Source organism: Limanda limanda, chromosome 4 (assembly GCF_963576545.1).
Source record: "Limanda limanda chromosome 4, fLimLim1.1, whole genome shotgun sequence".
In the NCBI taxonomy this organism is placed as follows: domain Eukaryota; kingdom Metazoa; phylum Chordata; class Actinopteri; order Pleuronectiformes; family Pleuronectidae; genus Limanda; species Limanda limanda.
The window spans coordinates 11,055,577-11,075,592 of record NC_083639.1 but is presented as its reverse complement, the minus strand read 5'-3'; the positions used below and the strand labels follow the sequence as shown (position 1 = coordinate 11,075,592).

At 42.8% G+C, this 20,016-nt stretch overlaps 1 protein-coding gene across 1 annotated transcript in view; it reads left to right on the top strand.

Moving 5' to 3' along the window:
- The window catches only part of LOC132999547 (low-density lipoprotein receptor-related protein 1-like), a 112,769-nt gene that overhangs the window by 41,591 nt on the left and 51,162 nt on the right, over positions 1-20,016 (top strand). The window contains exons 7-18 of the mRNA XM_061069240.1: positions 6,567-6,729; positions 8,263-8,485; positions 10,782-10,971; positions 11,062-11,205; positions 12,422-12,658; positions 13,163-13,343; positions 14,823-15,045; positions 15,810-15,999; positions 16,110-16,235; positions 17,002-17,142; positions 18,596-18,721; positions 18,805-18,921. Coding sequence (XP_060925223.1) covers positions 6,567-6,729; positions 8,263-8,485; positions 10,782-10,971; positions 11,062-11,205; positions 12,422-12,658; positions 13,163-13,343; positions 14,823-15,045; positions 15,810-15,999; positions 16,110-16,235; positions 17,002-17,142; positions 18,596-18,721; positions 18,805-18,921 — 2,061 coding nt within the window. The remainder of the gene's footprint in view (positions 1-6,566; positions 6,730-8,262; positions 8,486-10,781; positions 10,972-11,061; positions 11,206-12,421; positions 12,659-13,162; positions 13,344-14,822; positions 15,046-15,809; positions 16,000-16,109; positions 16,236-17,001; positions 17,143-18,595; positions 18,722-18,804; positions 18,922-20,016) is intronic.

The following is a 20,016-nucleotide window of genomic DNA, read 5'->3' as shown; positions in this document are numbered from 1 at the left end:
ACCTCTAATCTCTACACAAGATTAATGCAGACATACAGCCATTGCATTGACTATAAAAAAATGAATTTGTTCTTTGCCTGCAGACATTGTGACTGAACGCATTCACTCAATGTGCAGCAGCCTGTCTCCATTCGTATCTCTTTCCCATGAACGTGACAGAAATGACTTCTTCCACGCAGAGCAGGAGAGAAAATGAAAAGGCCGAATGATGACAGTCGGTCGAATCTGTCTTCCGCAATGTTGTTTAGCTAACATTCGGAAATATGTTCATTTCAGTCCAGATGATATCAGACAAGCTCTGAACAATGGAAATTATGCACAAGGCATTTTGGCATCCCTCGCGGTAATAAGACGAAGGAGCCTGATGCATATCTCGGTGTAGTGAAAACCTTGAAATCACCAGATGTGTTGATATTTATATTACACTGTACTTATTTTAATCAATCAGGCTGATGGGGGGGAAACATGCCATTATAACACCATCTCCAAATTACAAAAAAGATGACATCAGCGGTGTACAGATTTCACCTTGGGAAACATGCATTTGTGCTTCATGAGTGTGATGAGAGTAATGTAAAAATCACTGGCTGTAATCGTGGAACTGTAACTCTGCTCACATTGGACTCTGCAATTTAGGGAGCAGAAGAATTTGCAGGAAATTCCAGCAGCTTCAGCTGGGTTCTCCACGCCTGCTCCCCCACACACACATATGCACACCCATACATTCACTATGGTACTCATGCGCAGACACACACAGATAGATGCATCTTTGTGCACGCACACAAACAGAAGAACTGGCCCTTTTAGGAGCAAGCACAGGATTTGCATGGATGATGTAGAATTTGAGCTTTATTGTTGAAATAGCGGAGACAATTAAAGGGCACACCACTTCCTGTACCTCAGTGACAATATTGATATTTTCACACATAAAATTGTGTAATGGTTCTCAGTGTTTTTCAGAATAAAAACTACCATATTTGAGTCAAACGCGGGCTGGATATGCTGTAAACAGTGGATAAAGCATTAATTTTCATATTTATTTTGACTCGGATTTGTCAGGAATATGTGCATCTTTTGACCACTCAGCCAAAGCCCGACAGCATGCTGAGCGTCAGCACAAAACAAATTTATACATGTATCTCAGAGTGCAGTTTTTCCACATCTGTTCCAGTCCATAATCTGGAGCGGCTGTCCAGACGCAGACAGCGGGCTTGATCTTTGTGGACAGTCTGCTGGCGTGTGACAGAATGGGAGGAGCAGCTTTATGATTACAGTCAACATGGAGGGAGCGAGGCAGCAGCCAATGGCGAGGGGTGGTGAACATACAGGAAATGACGTGTGTGCGGTTGGGGTGACTCATGACCTCAGTATGCTACAGATGAGTTGTCCAGATGTGTCTCCACCCCCCCTCCCTCCCTCTAGCACTCTCTCTCGCTCACTTAGTTTTCAGGGTTCATGAAACAGACACTTTCTCTCATTCTATACCTAACATGGCGTGGTTCTCCGTGTTGCTAATTATACCAATAGTGTAATTTAGGTTTCCATCCACTCATTTTAGCTTTTATTTAAAAATCTCATTATTATTTTTATTAAAACAGATCCATTCTTACTGTGCTGTGCTTCTCAGACATCAATCAAGCTGCCTTCAGACCTTCACTGAAGTCAGGACATTTTCCTGAATTTTGTGAAGTGAATTGCACCGAACTTTAAGGACATTTTCCTGCCAACCCTTTGGGAAATATCCAGGGAATGTCCAAGAGAGTGCATGTGACAATACAGCAAGATAATTACAATAGACAAGTTGGCGTGTCAATAACGTTTCTGAAACGCGATATATGCTAAACTTATATATCTCAGAATGAAAAAGAGGAAAGCAGAAATGAAGATGTAAATCTGGAAAGACGGTGGGAGTGTAGAGCTGTTTGCGATAACGGCTGCAAATATAATGTATATGTCATGTCCTGCCTCCTGCATGTTCTTCCAATGTTCCAGACATTTTCTGCTTGTTGTGAACCCACTGACCTGGACATTCTCCTGTCGCGTTCCTTATACGAGAAAGGTAAACTCTGGGAAATGTCCAGTCCTGATTTTCCAGAGTTCCTGTTTGACAATAGCTTTATTGTAACATGTGGTGACAAATGATTTATTGATGCAGGAACCAAACAACTCTTTAACACATCTGTCCCTGGTGGAAGTCACTTCAGCTGTAGGGGGGCTGAGCTGCAGAGCTCTCCCCAAGAGGAAATCGTTTAACTTCACTTTCCATTCAGTGAAAAGTCGACGCTGATGCCCCACATGCAAAAGAGGACTGATCCCTCTCTCCCTGTCACTAAGCCCCTCTTCCTCCCCGCTTGTACTGTAAGAGCTACAGTACCTGCCCCCCCCCCCCCCCCCCCCTGCACAGTGAGCTTGCACAGTGTGCTGCTTAACACAGACACTGGCATGAAATCTCCTTAAGAGGTCATGTGCTGTTAAAAGGCAAGCCAGTCAGCACTTTTTCAAATCGTCTCTACATCCAGCACATGCTCTCGTTCAGCTTTAAACCGGCTCCTCCTCCTCCTCCTCCTCCTCATTACCCCTCACACACAGTAACCCTGAACTATTAATGACATGTTTTCTTTAAGTCTAAGACTGAACTAGTCGATCCACTTTATTACCTTTGGTCCTGTTGCCGGGGCCGACCTCAACAGAAAACACATTTGGAGCCCAAAAGGTTCATGTTTGTTTGTTTCCCAATGTGATGCCTTCTCCAGATGGGGAGTGTTGGCATAGAAAGCGAGTGGGGGTGGGGTTAGTGCATGAGCATGTGTTGAAGCTTCAATCACAGCTGTAGTTGTTGGGAAAGAAGATTTTTTTCTTTGGTGAGGAATGAAATGATTCTCAGTCAGTCAAACTCGTCTTTGTGGTTTTTAATGCATCAGAAGCTAACGCTATCACAACTGTTAAGCTCTTGGCCGAGGGACAAGACTCCTGTTACACACAGAGGGGTGGGGGGGCTACAGAATCACTCATGACTAAGCGACATCTCGTAGTGCACACTGTTTAACACAACACAGCTCACTCACAGAAAACAGGATGTCCTAAAAGCCCAACTTAATAATCACAATCGTAACCTATTATGTAACATGCAAAAGCCACATGCGATAAAATGTAGTATAATAATAATAACAAAACATTTTATTTATAAAGCACCTTTCATTCATAAAATGCAGCTCAAAGTGCTTTACAATAAAATCAATGACAAGAAATAAGATAGATCCATTAGAACACGTTAGCAATAATACCAAGACTTGGGATAAAAATATAAAACAAGCAAATGGTGTGAAAAAAATCTATGAATATAATGACACACAGTTAATATAGTAGTTGATCATGATAAATTGACCGAACAGTAATGTGACAGTGCAGAGGTACCAAAGCCGCATTAACTCCATTAAAAGGAATTGTAGTGATTTTACGACTATCGACCCCCCGTGTGAGCAGCGTAGCTCCAGCAGCAGCGATGCCTGTGATGTATGCCCGACACTTCAGCTCCTTCATATAGTTATTGGAGTGAAACTCTGCCCAGAATTGCTTCATTTAACAAAACATATGTTATCGAGGCAACCGCTACGGGAGGGTGGAATACGAAAACACACAGAAAACATGTTGTTGAGAGGGGAGGAGGGGGAAAATGGAAGAAGGCAGCCGTTTCTGTTTTTTCAATTACTCTGTGTTGTTCTGTTTTTTTAATAGCATAGTTTCAGACAGTCAGAGCTGCAGTTAATGAATCCAGACTGTTTTCCCACCTCTTGGGAGCAGACGGAAAAGGGAGGGATGCAGGGATGATGCGTGGAGGAGGAGAGAGCGGGAAGGAGAATGGGAGGAGATAGAAAAGTCTCCGGCATTATTGAGCAGGAGTGGAGTGGAATGGAGAGCAGGAGGTGTCAGAGAGCAAAGGGACGGACATTTTTCTTTCTTTTTTTTCTGGGGTTTTAGCACTCGTCATATGTTGCACAATCTCCTCTTCCCCCCCCCCTCAGTTGTTTATCCATTGCTTAATCAGTGAAGCAGTGTGTTGTTGAGCAGCTGGAAGCGTTTAAACAGAGAACTGTGTGTTAAAAATTAAGAGCACCTTTGGGACACGGCCCCTGATTCCCATAAACCTCAGAAATGCTGCTGTACAATGGCCAAGTTTCCCTAGTGGAAATCACATCTCTCTCTCTCTCTCCTTCTCGCTCGCTCTCTCTTCGTCTTTCTCGTGTCTTCTGTCTTTTTCTCTCACTCTTTCTTCCTTTCCTCTACATCCATCGCATTTTTCCACTTTTCATTTTGACGTAAACCCCAAATATTTGGGAGTGTGCCACTTCCCTCCCTTTGGCCCCCAGAAAAATGTGTCAGTTATTCTAAACACAGAGAGCTGCTCTGGAATTATACAGTCGGATGTATTGGTCCATAGCTGCTTAGCTTTCACTATGCACACTTTTATTGTGGTCTTATACTGAGGAATCTGCTTTGTCATTTCCTTCTCCCCATTTTCTTCCCTCTCTGTAGAAATCGATCCCCTGCTTTTTCCCAAATCGGCACAGTGACCCGATCCCCTTGGTAAACACACCACAACATTAGACCTCCACCTTCATCAAGGACTCCTGCAGCACCACTTTATTCCTAATTATCTGAGGTGTTGTAGGACAGGCCAGCTTTCACATGGCAGCTGTGAAAATACAAGTTGTGTGGTTATGAAGGCCCTGTCCCTCCTTTACACTCACACTTTCTCTCTCTAGCTCCTTTACAGAGGTATAGTTTTCACTGTCCATGTAAAATCAATATTAACAGGTGCAATGTTCTGTTTTGGAAGAAGTATTCTAATTCTTTACATATGTAAAATTAGCAAAATCGGCGTGTAAAAATACTGAATTCAGTAAAAATCTTGCATTTAAATGTTAAATCATTTATAATTATTATTATTATTATATAAGTAATGCTCATGATGACTCTGTGAAACCATAGGCTGAATATAAAGATGGAATTCCTCCCACCGTCTAGAAATGAAGCAAAAATATCCCAGATACGATCGCTGCTATCTTTCACAGCAGTGATGAGGTAGTGTAGCCATCTGTCAATACACATGCTCGGCCAATCGTGAGTCTGTCTCAGCTGCCATTAATGACATTTCAATTTGGCATCAATTAACTAATTTATATTGAACTTAATTTTCCATGTAGACTCAAACACAACTTTGATTGAATGCTAATCTTGCTATATGCTGTTGCATATGTTTGCTAACAACAACTTAAAAACTTAAAGGTATATCTTTGCACTGCCCCCTAGTGGTCAGGAAGAAAACACTTCTTAGAGGTGTATCGTGTTATTTGCAAAAATGTCTTATAGTATCAAGAGTTAAAATAGTCTATATTTTGTTGGCAGAATAAAGCAACTGTAGCTGGTCAAGATGGAGCTGATTGCTACCTTTGTAAATATAGTTGAATATTCTGTTTAGTCATGCATGGCCAGGCTTCATCAGCATCATGCATTTGCTCATTGAGGAGTTTTAAGATTTCAGTCTGCAAAGTAAATAACGTGGAATAGAAAGAAAATAATATCCTCTAATGATACATTTAGTACAAGAAGAAACAGTATTTTATTCAAGGACTGTGGTTAAATAAATACGCTACAGGAAATTCACAATTCTGGACATATGATCTCCCCCCATCTTCTTTCCTTCAGCCTTCACAATAGCTTTCTTTCTCTGGTCCTTGGCTCCCACTTGTGCGGCTGAGCTGGTGTTTGAGGACAGGAAGGAAGAGGTGGGAAAACCAGAACCAGAGCGAGGGATATATTAATGTCTCATGTTATTCTGTTTCACTATTCCTTCTCCTCCTTCAGATCCCCCCCCCACCCAACCAACCTCATGTGGTCTTGTAACAGATTCAGCACAGTTATAGTTCAGTGGCATTCCACTGCTCTTGTTCTCCACCCTAGTCTGTGTTGAACTTCTGCAGGCTGTTTATGTTCCACTAAGTGCCTGTGTGGTACCAGGTGCATGCGTCCAGGTGTTTGATTTTTCAGCGACGGTTGGGGGGGGGGGCGCTGGCCTTTGGCGCGGGCTGAGCCTCGGAGAAATAAACCCAGCGGAAACCACAGGCCTTCCGTCGTCGCTTAGTTTCAGCTACGGCAACATCGCACTCCTCCAAGCAACAAACAGCCCGTCTCATATTCTGTCTGTCGGAGGGACTCTGAGTGACGGACACATTACCTGGACACTTGTTTATTGTAGTTGGCCGTCATCTCGTTTGTCAGTCAGGAATAACCCCAAACGTCTTTACTGTGCATGTGTGTGTGGAAGCTGCTGAGGAAGCTGCTGCACAGTGTCGCTCACTGATCACATGACGATGAGTTCAAACTCTGAACCATCTGCAACAAGTACAACAACATCACACGCTCGAGCTCTGTTCCAGTCAAAATGAAACTATTCTAGTACTGAAAACACTGTTTCTTCCCCCCCCCCCCCCCCCTTGCACCTCCCGTGTCATGCCTTCCCCCCCCTCCTTATAACCTCTTCCCCCACCCCCACCTCCTCCATCCAGATGTGGAGCAGATGGCCATCGACTGGCTCACCGGAAACTTCTACTTTGTGGATGACGTGGACGACAGGATCTTCGTGTGTGACAAGGACGGGCAGACATGTGTCACCCTCCTGGACCAGGAGCTGTACAACCCTAAAGGCATCGCCCTGGACCCCACCATGGGGTTAGTTCAAAAAGCACAGACACACACACACACACACACATACACGCACACACACACCCCAGAGACAGGCTCCTCTTATGTATGCGTGCTAGTTTTCCTGAATCCATAAAGATCCAAATCCTTCGTGCAAACTAATGGTTCACAGACTCCTGTCGTCTGTCATTGTTACCCAACTTTGGAATTGGAATAGGAGGCGGGGGGGTGGGGGCTAAATGGAGATTTTGACGTTGCAGTAATTGAGCACAGATGTTCTGTTTGCATTGTGTCGCACTGACTGTGTAGGGCCTGAGTGTAAACTTTTTTTTGGGCTCCTTTGTTTATTACAAGACTTTTCAGCTGAATTCCAGTGTGTGTGTGTGTGTGTGTGTGTGTGTGTGTGTGTGTGTGTGTGTGTGTGTGTGTGTGTGTGTGTGTGTGTGTGTGTGTGTGTGTGTGTGTGTGTGTGTGTGTGTGTGTGTGTGTGTGTGTGTGTGTGTGTGTGTGTGTGTGTGTGTGTGTGTGTGTGTGTGTGTGTGTCAATTGCTTTGAGCTACATGCATCCTTTTCATTCCAGGCAATTTTTCTCTGCTGTAATTGGTTCTTCCAGTAACAAGGTCAGAGGGATTCAACGCGGATGTTTTTTGTATATAAATATTTTTTTTTATTTGTGGTAGTCTGCAGTTTCATTAGAGGGAGAGAGAAACGGCAATGATAACACCCTGACAGCGGAAATCATCTTTTGTAGTTCCGTTAAATTAGTGAACACAAACCCTTCGCACACTGACACTTCTGTGTGTGTAAGTTAAACTGACAAAGAGGAGGATTGCTATATTTCTGTTTGGCTTCCTCTCCTGGTTAGTGGGATAGTGATGAGACTGTTGTTTCCAAGCTTTATAGCCAATTCAAAAAAGATACAGTAATATATCTACTGTGAGCACGATTTGTTATTTAGAGGGTTTACAGAGGAAATGTGTTTTTTTCAGAATGTTGCTCGTCTATAAATATTAAACTGCAAATATTCATGATGTGATTTTCGACCCTGAAAAGGCTATTAGTATCTGAGACCTCAGATATATGTTGTCCTTCAGGTATCTATTTTTAATGCTTTTACTCCAAATCCTGCACCTGCACTCACATAACCATTGCTTGATCTTAGATTTGCTCTGCTTGTGCTCAGACTGTATACTTGCACTCCGATATCTTGTCGCTTGGACAGATTTCCCGCACTCCTGCTTTGACTCTTCTCCTTATGCGTGCAGAGGCAGATGAGTAATGCTCATGAATTTCTCATCTGCTTTTGAATAAAGATGGGGGGGGGGGAAACATAACAACCCAAACCTACAGATATAAAGCAAATGATCCGAATTTTTTCTTGAAAGAAATTACATCAATCTTGCTTGCTGTCTGGCGCCAGACATTTTTCTCACCTTTCTCCTTTTGCTTCCTGAAAAGCTAAATTATAATGATCTCCTTGTGTCACGGTGGTCATTCAGTTGTAACAAAAGGATCAAATCTATCCATCATGGCTCAGGTCTGATCCTGTTGTTTCCTCAGGAAGGTTTTCTTCACCGACTACGGTCAGATCCCGAAGGTGGAGCGCTGCGACATGGACGGTCAGAACCGCACCAAGCTGGTGGACAGTAAGATCGTGTTCCCGCACGGCATCACGCTGGACCTGGTCAGCAGGCTGGTGTACTGGGCCGACGCCTATCTGGACTACATCGAGGTGGTGGACTACGAAGGCAAGAACCGACACACCATCATCCAAGGCCTGCTGGTGAGAACGCAGCTGTACTGCACACACGCCACACTCCAATTTACCTCCCATCAGCCGGGAGATAATCTGGGTTTAATTTACGGCCCTTCTGTCTGCCATTCATAGTGCTCTGAATCACAGTCTGTTGGGTGTGTACAGTCCCTATATATCTATAACACACCTTATGTTTCTCCTGTGAGCTGCTGTTATGTGTTCTTGGCCGGTGAGTTACGAGCGGGGGGGAAGATGCTCGACATTTGGTTTTTCATTGAAGCTGCTGATGAATAGTGTCTAATAACGAGGCTGTTAATGTTGCGCTGCTGCTGAAGCACAGTGGCTCTTAAACCTATTACTGTGATCTGTGGAGAAGTAATGGCTTCTATTTACTCACCGCGCCTGAGGACACACACACACAAACCTGTGTGTGTGTGTGTGTGTGTGTTTGTGTGTGTGTGTGTGTGTGTGTGCGTGTGCGCAGCTGTAATAGGGCATTAGTAAGGCCTTCAGGCAGAGGCTATAAAGCAGGGTGGTTTTTGATGCTGCTTTTTGGGCTGGTTTATCTGCAGCATTTGTCTCTCCTTCTAAGGTCTCTTTGAGCTTCAGGGGAAACTTGAAGTTTGACTTTTTTTAAAGTCAAATGCAGATGCAGGGGTTGTTACATTTTGCTCAGGTTTTTGACTTCTGATTCTGAAGTTGGCTCTGGAAACTTGGAAATAGAGATGTGTGATATCAACCCCAAAGGTCGATCAAGGGGAAGATATCGATTTTAGGAAGAAAAAAAATGTGTGATACAAATGCATTGGTTTAAATATACATAAATAATGTAATGTAAATGCAATCGAGGCTTCAGTTTGACCATAACCTTTATTATAAATGATTAGGGCTGGAAAATTAAAATCTCTAATTATCGTATGTCAATGTTCATCAGTATCAATAACAAAGGTTCAATATACATTAATACAATCCTTCTCCATTCTACACAGTGAGGAGGTTTAACACATAATTGCGTTTGTCGTTCTCTGTCCATTAAGAAAAGTTTAAAACCAGAAGCACAATCAGTCACTCAAAAGAAATAATAATTTGAAATTGATCATTATAATTATCGATATCGACTGATATAAAAATAGTTTGGCTTTGTTTCCCAGTCCTACAAACAAGGAAAAGCCAACTACAACCAAATATGTAGCATTTAAATTGAGTAAAAAAAACAATAAATGCACATCTTTTCTTAATAGTTTCATACTGTAAAAGATTTCATATAAGCAGACATAAATGCTGATGATATGTTTTTGAATGGCTCAAGTCGGCCAATTTTAATCAGTAAATCATTCAGGCTCCAATCTATAGCTTTTTTCTTTTTTTAACGTTGGTCTGGTTTGTCACCTCCACAGAGCTTTGCCCTCCAGCCTTTGTTAATAACTGTGTATGTTATTGGCTGTGTGTGTCTCAACGACCCGCTGAGCTCCTTACAGCCTGCTGTGACAGATCGAAGTCCTGCCTCAGGTTTTTCAGTAGCTGCTGTGAGACACTGAGTCAGATCTGACAGCCCTCGTCCTCCTGATTGTTTTTTCAGATGATGTTCGTCCGTGTCTATTGTGAAATCTCTGGACGCTTTGTCGCTTTACACAACCACTTTATACTTTTGTCACGCAACACACCAGTTTCTGAGCGAGTGGCTTTTGAAATTGTGTATCAAGACACTTCCAGAAGAGTTACGGTAAACAGTTTAAACACGGTTCCACATCAGTGCACATGGTTTACTTGAATGCAGGTTACCATGGCAACAGTTCATCTTCATACAGCAGAGTCTCTCGTCTCCTGATATAGAACATAAAGAATTCGGTTAAATGTTGCTTTACGTTGTATTTGGGCATTGTCTAAATGGTTTTGGTTATTTTCATATATCCAAACACATTTGTCTGTGTTACTGTTTACATACATATTAACACATAACATCAGACAAGAAACTGTATGAAGATGCTGCAGGAGAGTTCAACACTGAAAATAGCTCTTAGAAGATGTGCACAACTGACGTGAAGATTTAACACACAAAGGCAGCACTGACACGAACTCTATCCCTATGGGAGCACATGAAACTTTAACTTCTAAGAGAATAAGGTACTTGTATATTTGTTTTTAGAGGCAGAACAGTCTTACTGTCATACCGTGACACAACTCTCATTTGTGGTTGGATTGTTAAAAACTTAGATTAGTAATAATATGTTATAAAGACATCAATCCTTAGCCGCAAGAAAGACCACATCGATGAACTGTGTTCTTGTGGAACTTTCTTTAATCTCCCATTTTTATTTTTCAGATCGAGCACCTCTACGGCCTGACTGTGTTTGAAAACTATCTCTACGCCACAAATTCAGACAACGCCAACATGCAGCCAAAGACCAGCGTGATAAGGGTCAATCGCTTCAACAGCACCGACTACCAAGTAGTGACCAGGGTGGACAAGGGAGGAGCGCTGCACGTCTACCACCAGAGACGTCAGCCTCCAGGTTGGCCAGCACACAAACACAAAAACACACTTCAGTGGGTCACGCACAGTTAAATGATGTATTAAAACTTGCCCCCCTCTTGGTGTCCAGTGCGGAGCCATGCATGTGAGGTGGACCAGAATGGAAAGGCTGGAGGCTGCTCTGACATCTGTCTGCTTGGAAACGGCCACAAGACCAAAACCTGCCGCTGTCGCTCGGGATTCAGTCTGGGCAGCGATGGCAAGTCCTGTAAAAGTGAGTTGGACTTCTAATGTAATGTAAAATCAAGGATTCAGTTCAGCAACTGCAAATCTACACATCTTCTTTGAAATCTTCCACAAAGAAAGTCCAGTCGTGTAGAGATTCTTTCAAATTTTCAAGCCGTGACTCCAAACCAGTGGTGCTGGTGGTTCTGTTGTGGCCAGGTGGTATGTTCCTAGACAGTGAGGACGCTTATTATAATTTAAAAGATTGATTCCTAACCTAAAATATTAAATATGACTCAGTATAATAATCGATAAATACATGAATAAAGCAAAGTAATGAATAAATGGTTATTTGTCTCTATGAGTATCAGCTGAATGAAAATAGTTAAACTTAATGGATTAACAGTTGAAATAGTTAAATTAAAGTAATGGATAAATGTTTAATAACTAAATCAATATTATATGACCACCTGAAAACTAAAATGTGGTGAAAAGTTACTGATAAATGGTTCAAATAGCTAAAAGAACATTAGTAGACAAACTTGAAATTAAGCACAGACCTTCTGTAAGTTAAAAGTAAAGAATAAATTATTTTTGCCTGTTGTTTAAGTAGAAACACACTGAAAACATTATTTTGACCCTATACATTTTCAAATCCCGTTTAAATCGATTCAAACGCACATTTGGATCATGTCAGGGTGACTCAAGCTCATCTGATTGCTCTGTGGGGTTCGTCCTCATCGATTCAGCACATCCACAGCGGATGTGGTCGTCTTCCTAGAGCAACTGTAAGTATAAACTTGGCAGCCGCAGATATTCATCTCCGTTGACCTAAAGCCAAGGGCAGCTGAGGTTTGTAAGAGGGATGCACTCCTCCCCTGAGCTGCAGACTGGAAAAGAGCTCTGAACAAAGTAGCTGTGCTGCACCATAACCTCTGCGTAAAGCCGTCTTCCTGATTCAGCTTGTTCTGAGGAGTGTTTTAATATTCTATCAACCATTAATATCCTCATATTGATCGGCCGTCAGAGAAGAGACTGTCCTTGAAAACAACACAGTTGATTTAACGAGAGGCGATCTTTACTCCTCTGCCTCTCTATTGAAAATGACTTCATTTTCATTTAGGGCTTCTGCTGAGCTTGCGTGTTGTTAAATTGTCAAAGCTAAACACTTTATAATGAACTGACAATTAACCACACAAATGCAGATCTAAGTTACTCTCTTTTTCTCTTTTCCCCTTTTCCCATGTTTTCCCGTTTTGCCGCAGAACCCGAACACGAGCTGTTCCTGGTCTACGGTAAAGGTCGCCCGGGGGTCATCAGGGGCATGGACATGAACGCCAAGGTGCCGGACGAGTACATGATCCCCATCGAAAACCTGATGAACCCCCGAGCTCTGGACTTCCACTCGGAGAGCGAGTTCATCTATTTTGCCGACGCCACCAGCTTCATCATCGGACGACAGAAGATTGACGGGACGGAGAGAGACACTATTATGAAAGAAGGTTGGTGCAGAGACTTTATGATCATGTGACGGCTGAACCAAGGCAGAAAACTGTGTGAAACCAATGACTCAGACTTTCCACTCTGTGTTTGACACTGAATCTGCTCATGCAAGGAGGCATTTAAGTCACAACTCGAGGATTTGGCCCAGATTTTGGCTGTAAAGTCGTTTTTTTTTTACAGGTTTACAAGAGGAAACAAACAACCACAGGCTTTATGATTATTTTACAAGCTTAAACCCTCGTTAACAGAACCATATTTGTCTGTTTAATGTTAAGTGCTACTTAGATCAAGAGTTTCGTCGCACCGCACTCATTTCCAGGGAAATAAAAGCTTGTTTTCAAAAAGGTTAAATATGCATCAATAGGCAGTGATCCAGTATGAGATCAAGGCTTAAAGCTAAAACTATAAAAAAAGGTGGTTTTCAGTTATGCCTCGAGTGAGCGATGTTCATATCTGTGCTGCAGAAACAGACTTCTCACTCATATTCCGTGTTTGTGTCTCAGGGATCCACACGGTCGAGGGCATCGCTGTGGACTGGATGGCCGACAACTTGTACTGGACGGACGACGGGCCCAAGAAAACCATCAGCGTGGCTCGGCTGGAAAAGGCTTCACAGACACGCAAAACCCTCATCGAAGGGAAAATGACCCACCCTCGGGCCATCGCTGTCGATCCTCTGCACGGGTGAGTGCGACTAATAGATGGAGGCTGCGATGAAGTTTAGGCAGCACTTGGAATTCTGGTGATGTTGGGAGGGTTGATGAAGGATGATGGTGTGTGTCTGTGAGTCAGTGCAATATACAGTGAGGGTTGGCTGCGGTGAAATAGTCCTGCAGCTCTGTGACCCGCCTCTCCCCAAACTCATATCTCTCTTTACCCTCTTTCTGTCTCTGTTTCACTTATCTCTCCAGTCCGAGGTCTTCATTACTTGTATTACCTGCGATGACTGTCTCTTCACAATAATTAATAATGTTTTTTATCTGCGTTTTTTGACCCTGAAATGTAAAATCCCCTTCGTCCACATTTATCACTCGCTGTTTATTCAAGCAGATGAGACATATTGCACATTAAATGGTAGATTTCCACAAGCTTATTAACAAGTAGGTATGTCTCCGATACGACTTCCTTTCTCTGTGAAAAGCACTTGCTCATAAACACACACTCTGCGGATTGCAAGCGACAGGGTGATGTGTGTCCGCACAATCCTCGAGGGAAAGACACTCGCCTGCACTAATGCCCGCTATCAATCAGGCTGAGAGAGGAAAGAGGCAGGAGGAGGCGGAGGGAGGACTTTGCAGAAAAGGAGAGGAAGAGACCGATGGAAAAGGAAACGTGAAAAGTTAATTCTAATGTCAGTCATATTCCAGCAGAGGGGAGGACGTTTGTAGTTTTGCTTAATGTGGCTTGTCAGAGCTGCAGTGCTCACAGGCTAAGATGAGATCAGGTGAGGATTGACTCGTGCTGAAGAACCTGGTGACAAACACTGGTTCCTTCTGGGAAACTGAGAAACACAGCGGAGCCTCACTGGAAGCTCTGAGAAGGGTTGATTGCTCTAGGGCCGCTTAGATTTGCCTCTGTCAATTCGTTGATGGAAACTCAGAACATTTTAGTCTAGTTTTAGTCGACGAAAACTCATTCATTTTTGTCCAGTTTAAGTCACATTTAATAGTCCATCTTATAGCCACATTTAACTCCTTTCCTTCCCTTCTCAGGCCCAGGGACCCCCTGTGTTGTGTCTACAACTGCATAATAGTCTAGCCTGCAGTACTTGTGGATACAATTAGTCTCTGAGATATATACAGATCTCCTAGTATATGCCTACAGCTGAATTCCAATTAATGCAGTGTAAATTATCATTCAAATATAAGAGAATATCAAGCCTAGATTTTGAAGATTCAAATTCTTTGATAGCAAAATACAACTACTATGTCTACCTGACCTTAGAGCTAAATCAACCACATATCCACCATGTATAGTTTTGCCTTGGACAGTGTATCCCCTGGGGTATACTCTGGCCTGGAGGGGTATAGTATGGCCTAGGCTGTTTTACACCCCGGGGTATACTCTGGCCCGGGCCAAAGTAACACAGGCCAAATTTCCTTTTTTTGGTTTTGCTGTCTCACATGTGCCCTCATCTCATCTGTCCCTCTGTCGCCTCCTCAGGTGGATGTACTGGACGGACTGGGAGGAGGACCCCAAGGAGAGCAAGCGAGGCAAGATCGAGAGGGCGTGGATGGACGGCTCCAACAGGCATGTGTTCCTGACCAGCAAGACGGTGCTGTGGCCCAACGGCCTGAGTCTGGACATCCCACAGGGCATCCTCTACTGGGTGGATGCCTTCTACGACCGCATCGAGATGGTCTATCTCAACAGCACCGAGCGCAAGGTCAGCCGTCCGCCGTCGCTCAGAATCATTTTCGCTGCAGTCGAGAGACGGAGCGGCTCGCTAGAGTCAGAGCGGGGAAATTATTCAGAGCAGCTGTGAATGAGCTTTGAAGCAGTGGGAGACTGTGGGTGGTCCGTCACAGTGTAGTCAGGGTCTGAGGGCTTTTCTAACTACTGGTCACTCCTTGTGGCTAAACTGATGATATTTTGTTTTAAATGGCCCGTGTGTTAGATACATTTTGGTTTGATGGTGTTGTTTCTAACGCTTAATATTTATAATACAGAAACTACAATGTTATTGTTTCTATAGAATAAATTAAATCTAAATATTTACTCTCATAGTCTAAATATCACTGAAAAAGGTTATTTTAGGGCCTCATAGATTTATGATCTTTTTATAACACTATTGCTTAGAAACTTGTACTTGTTTGTACCATCGACCTTTTATAAAAATCTACGACAGATCTATGCGTCCTCCCACTGTCCAGAACTGAAGCTGAATTATCTGGTACGAAAGCGCATTCGGAGTCAGAGTCCTAGTAATGATTGGGTGATGGAGCTGCGTTAGTGACCAATCACAAGTCAGTCTCAGCGTCAATCATGACATTTCACCCGGTTTTTATAGCTTCAAAGGACCTACACTGCAGCTAGCTCTCAGTGTTAGATTGGACGTATAATTAACTCTCGCATAAACTGATAGAAAACCAAAAAAAATGAAATCATATCACAGTTTTACATCTTTTTGTTTTCCTCACATCAAACCAGACGGTGTACGAAGGTCAGGAACTGAACCACGCCTTCGGTCTGTGCCACTATAAACACTTCCTGTTCTGGAACGAGTACCGCAGCGGCAGCATATACAAGTTGGACACAATAACAGGCGCCGCCACTCTGCTGCGCAACGAGCGACCGCCCATCTTTGAAATCCGCATGTACGATGCTCAGCAGCAGCAAGGTAACAGGCGACGAATCCCACAGATAATGGCCTTCTATTCAACCATTTATCCACTTGAGTTCAAACATCAGGAAAAAATGATGTTTACATTCATGTGTGTTCATCCACAGGCTCTAATGCGTGTCGTGTGTACAACGGAGGCTGCAGCAGTCTGTGTTTGGCCATACCAGACGGAAGACAGTGTGCCTGTGCAGAAGATCAGATATTAGACCCAGCCGACAACACCAGCTGCAAAGGTACAAACATGAACGCATTGTGGGTGGATGTGTTTGAAATTCAATTTATTTAGCAGAGCATCTGGCCTAGAGCTAATTCACAAAGTGCTTCATATAATTAAAAACACAATTAAAAACACCAAATGTGTTGTAATACACAAATTATATATTATTTATACATATATACAGTGAATTAACTTGCACCAAAGCAGCACTAGAAATGCACAGTTTCAAACTCTACAATGCACAAGGTGAGAGAAAGGCCAATGTGAATACTTGTTATTTTCAGTGTGCCGGACTGAAGGGTTTTTCCCATGAAGGTACATTTACATGGTTTTATTTCCAATAAGGTGGAGAAGATGAGTCAAGCTGTGGGACAGTGACTGTGTGAACACACCAGAGGAGGCCACAATAACAGCAGCATAATGTTACGCAGTCTGTGTGAGGTCCAGAGTATTACCGGTGTTCTTGTTATGTTGCCTAACCCCACTTAAGTCAAAGACAGGTGGATCTTAAGATATAATAGCAATACAATACAATATATATGTGTTCCCATGTATGTCTTGAATTTCATGTAGCTGCTGGTCAGCTCATGTTTATCAGAGTATGGGCGGGCCAACTTTTTTTCCTGGTATTCTAGTTTTCGTGGAACTGATCTTATCCACAAACGAGGAAAAGAGCAGTTACCATTTTCCCTTTGCAGCGTCTTGAAATCAAAGACTGTGTCCTGCCTCTCTGTGACCTCTTTTTCACATTGTCTTTTATTCCTCCACTTCTCCCTCCACAGCCAACCCATCCTACGTGCCCCCCCCTCAGTGCCAGTCTGGAGAGTTTGCCTGCAAGAACAACCGCTGCATCCAGGAGCGCTGGAAGTGTGATGGAGACAACGACTGTTTGGACAACAGCGACGAGGCTCCTGAGCTGTGCCGTGAGTTCCATACACACACACACACACACACACACACACACACACACACACACACACACACACACACACACACACACACACACACACACACACACACACACACACAAATCCCACCAAGCACGGGGGGGACAACAAACCGAGCCCAACCCAAACCTGACAGGCATTCTGTTTGTTGGGTCTGAACCAACCTCAGTCCAATGTTTTTCCAGATTTCTGGCATGTGCAACATAACAAATCAATCAATTAACCCTTTTTTCCCCCCTTTTCCACTGGTCAAAAACCCCATAAAACCTGGCTTCTTTCTGAAATAGTAATAGATACAATCAACTCTCCGTCCATGACTGAATTATTAGCTCGGGCTCCGATCGGTTGTGATGGAAACGAGACACACAGGTGAAGATGCTAATTTAGCAAGGGAGCGAGGTTAGAGGGCGCCTCAGTTTTCAGTGCGTTAGTGACGTCAAACATGATGCACCTGGGAAAAGAAGAAAGACAAACTACCCTCTGGCAATGGTAAAGCCTTTTTTTTGTTAAGTTTAGTGGATATACTAGCACATTTTGGTGTCAAAGAGGTTTTAACACCCACACATATAAAGTGAACATACCTACAAGATCAAGAAGCAGAAATCTGAGAGCAGAAGCTTCTCGAGGGCACAGCAGCTGCCTGGCTGCGAGGCGAAGGACTCTGAGTGCAGACATATAATAATAAGAACTTTATTTGAATAGCACTTATCGAAACGAGGTTACAACGTGCTTCACACACAAAGGTCCATGATAAAAATGAAGAATCAATTGTGATAAAAGATATTCTGTCAGCCAAGTCATGACATAATAAGGTCGAGACCTTAAGTTTGGAGAGAAAACCAAACAGTTCCCACAAACAGATTTGAGAAGGAGCAGAGTGGATTTGACACGCTAACAGAGACTACCTGAGAGCCAGGGCATGGATTTTAGGAGACTCATTTTTAAATCTGAATGTGAAATGAAGAAATAATGCTTTCAAAATGAAAGAGCACGCCCTTGAATAAAGAAAAGAAAGAAACTCCATACTTCTGTTGGTACCGAGTCAAATGACCTCTGGCAGTCTGAGTTTGACAGCCTGGTGACGCCAACAATGAAATGAGAGAGCGGACTCTGGATCCTGCGTGTGTGTGTTTATATGCACAAGTTGTGTGTGTATGCGAGTACACAGTGAGTGCGTGCTGTGTGCGAGGAGGAATGTGGCAGTGTCTGTGAATCTGGAAAAGCTCTCTGTGTGTCTGTGGTCAAAGCACAGACACGTTCCCACTCCTGACAAAAACAGAAATCCAGTCCAACGCAGCTAGAATATCTGCCGCAGCGTCACGACTCTCTGGTCCTTCACCTTTCCATTCCTCACCGCCCTCACATGGCTTCTCCTCTCCCTCTGTTTCCCCTTTTGACATCTCATTTGTTCACCGTTCTTCTCTTCCAGACCAGCACACTTGCCCCACGGACAGATTCAAGTGCAAGAACAACCGCTGCATCCCTCTGCGCTGGCTGTGCGACGGAGACAATGACTGTGGGAATGACGAGGATGAGTCCAACACCACCTGCTCGGGTACGCAAACAGAAAAACCCTCATACCAGAATCTGACTGTTTCTGTTACCCACATGTGACTTGAGTGTCGTCTTTGGTTTTAGCTCGTACCTGCCCGCCCAATCAGTACTCGTGTGCCAGCGGGCGCTGCATCCCTCTCTCGTGGACATGCGACCTGGATGATGACTGTGGCGATCGGTCGGATGAACCCGCCTCCTGTGGTTGGTCAACTCATCCTTACAGTTTACACTAGTCGTAGGGCAGAAGTGGAAAGTAGCAAAATACCAATTGTGGGAAGTAACAATATACAAATACTTAGGTACATAATACGAAAATAGATAGAGTACTTTATTCATCCCCGAAGGGAAATTAAGTTGTCATAGCAGCCGGTATATTTGAATACAATAAAATACAATACAATAGAATAAAATAAAAAATATTGAGGTAGAAAGAATAAAAAAACAGAAGATAAAATAAAATAAAATAGGTAGATAAGGTGCAGTGGCAAGATGATGGTAATAGTACTGATGATATGATAGTAATGTTATTGTTAGACAGTATATAAAAATAGTACAGTATATATAGTATATAATATAAAATAATATATATTTATATATGATAGTAATTATACCAATATAAAAGCAGTATATAGTAATAATGGCAGCAACAGTATATATAATAATAATAGTAATAGTGATATAATAATAATAATTATAACATGTACACATGTATAAGTATGTGTATATAGACTTATGTATACAAAGAATATACAGAGAGTATGATATAATATATGATATATAGTAGAGGTATGAATATAAGTATTTGACTATACAATAGGTAATATAATATACTATGAGTGTAAGAATATGTAGACAGAGTGTGCAAAAGAAAATATTATTGTATAAAATGATATATAATATCAATATGGTTTATATGAACACATATCACATATGATGTGAAGTAAGTGTATATGGAGCGGAGTGTTGTACAGGTACACAGTGCAAGGAGACAGGTTTAGTGCAGTTCTGTGATGGTGGCTCTGACAGAGGTAGAGGAGTTGTACAGTCTTATTGCAGTTGGGAGGAACGATTTCCTGTATCGTTCCTTCGAGCAGCGGGGTTGAATGAGTCTGTGGCTGAAGCTGCTCCTTAGCAGACTCATTCAATGATATGTAGATGTAAAACTGCACTGGTTTTCTAGTTTGGACAAGTATCTGTTCTTCTGTCTGAGATAAGAATGTGTGTTCTTTGCCACCTCTGCTGTAGGGTGATTTATGTCCTTTGACATTGTCAGATTTTAGGAGTCATAAGCAGCAA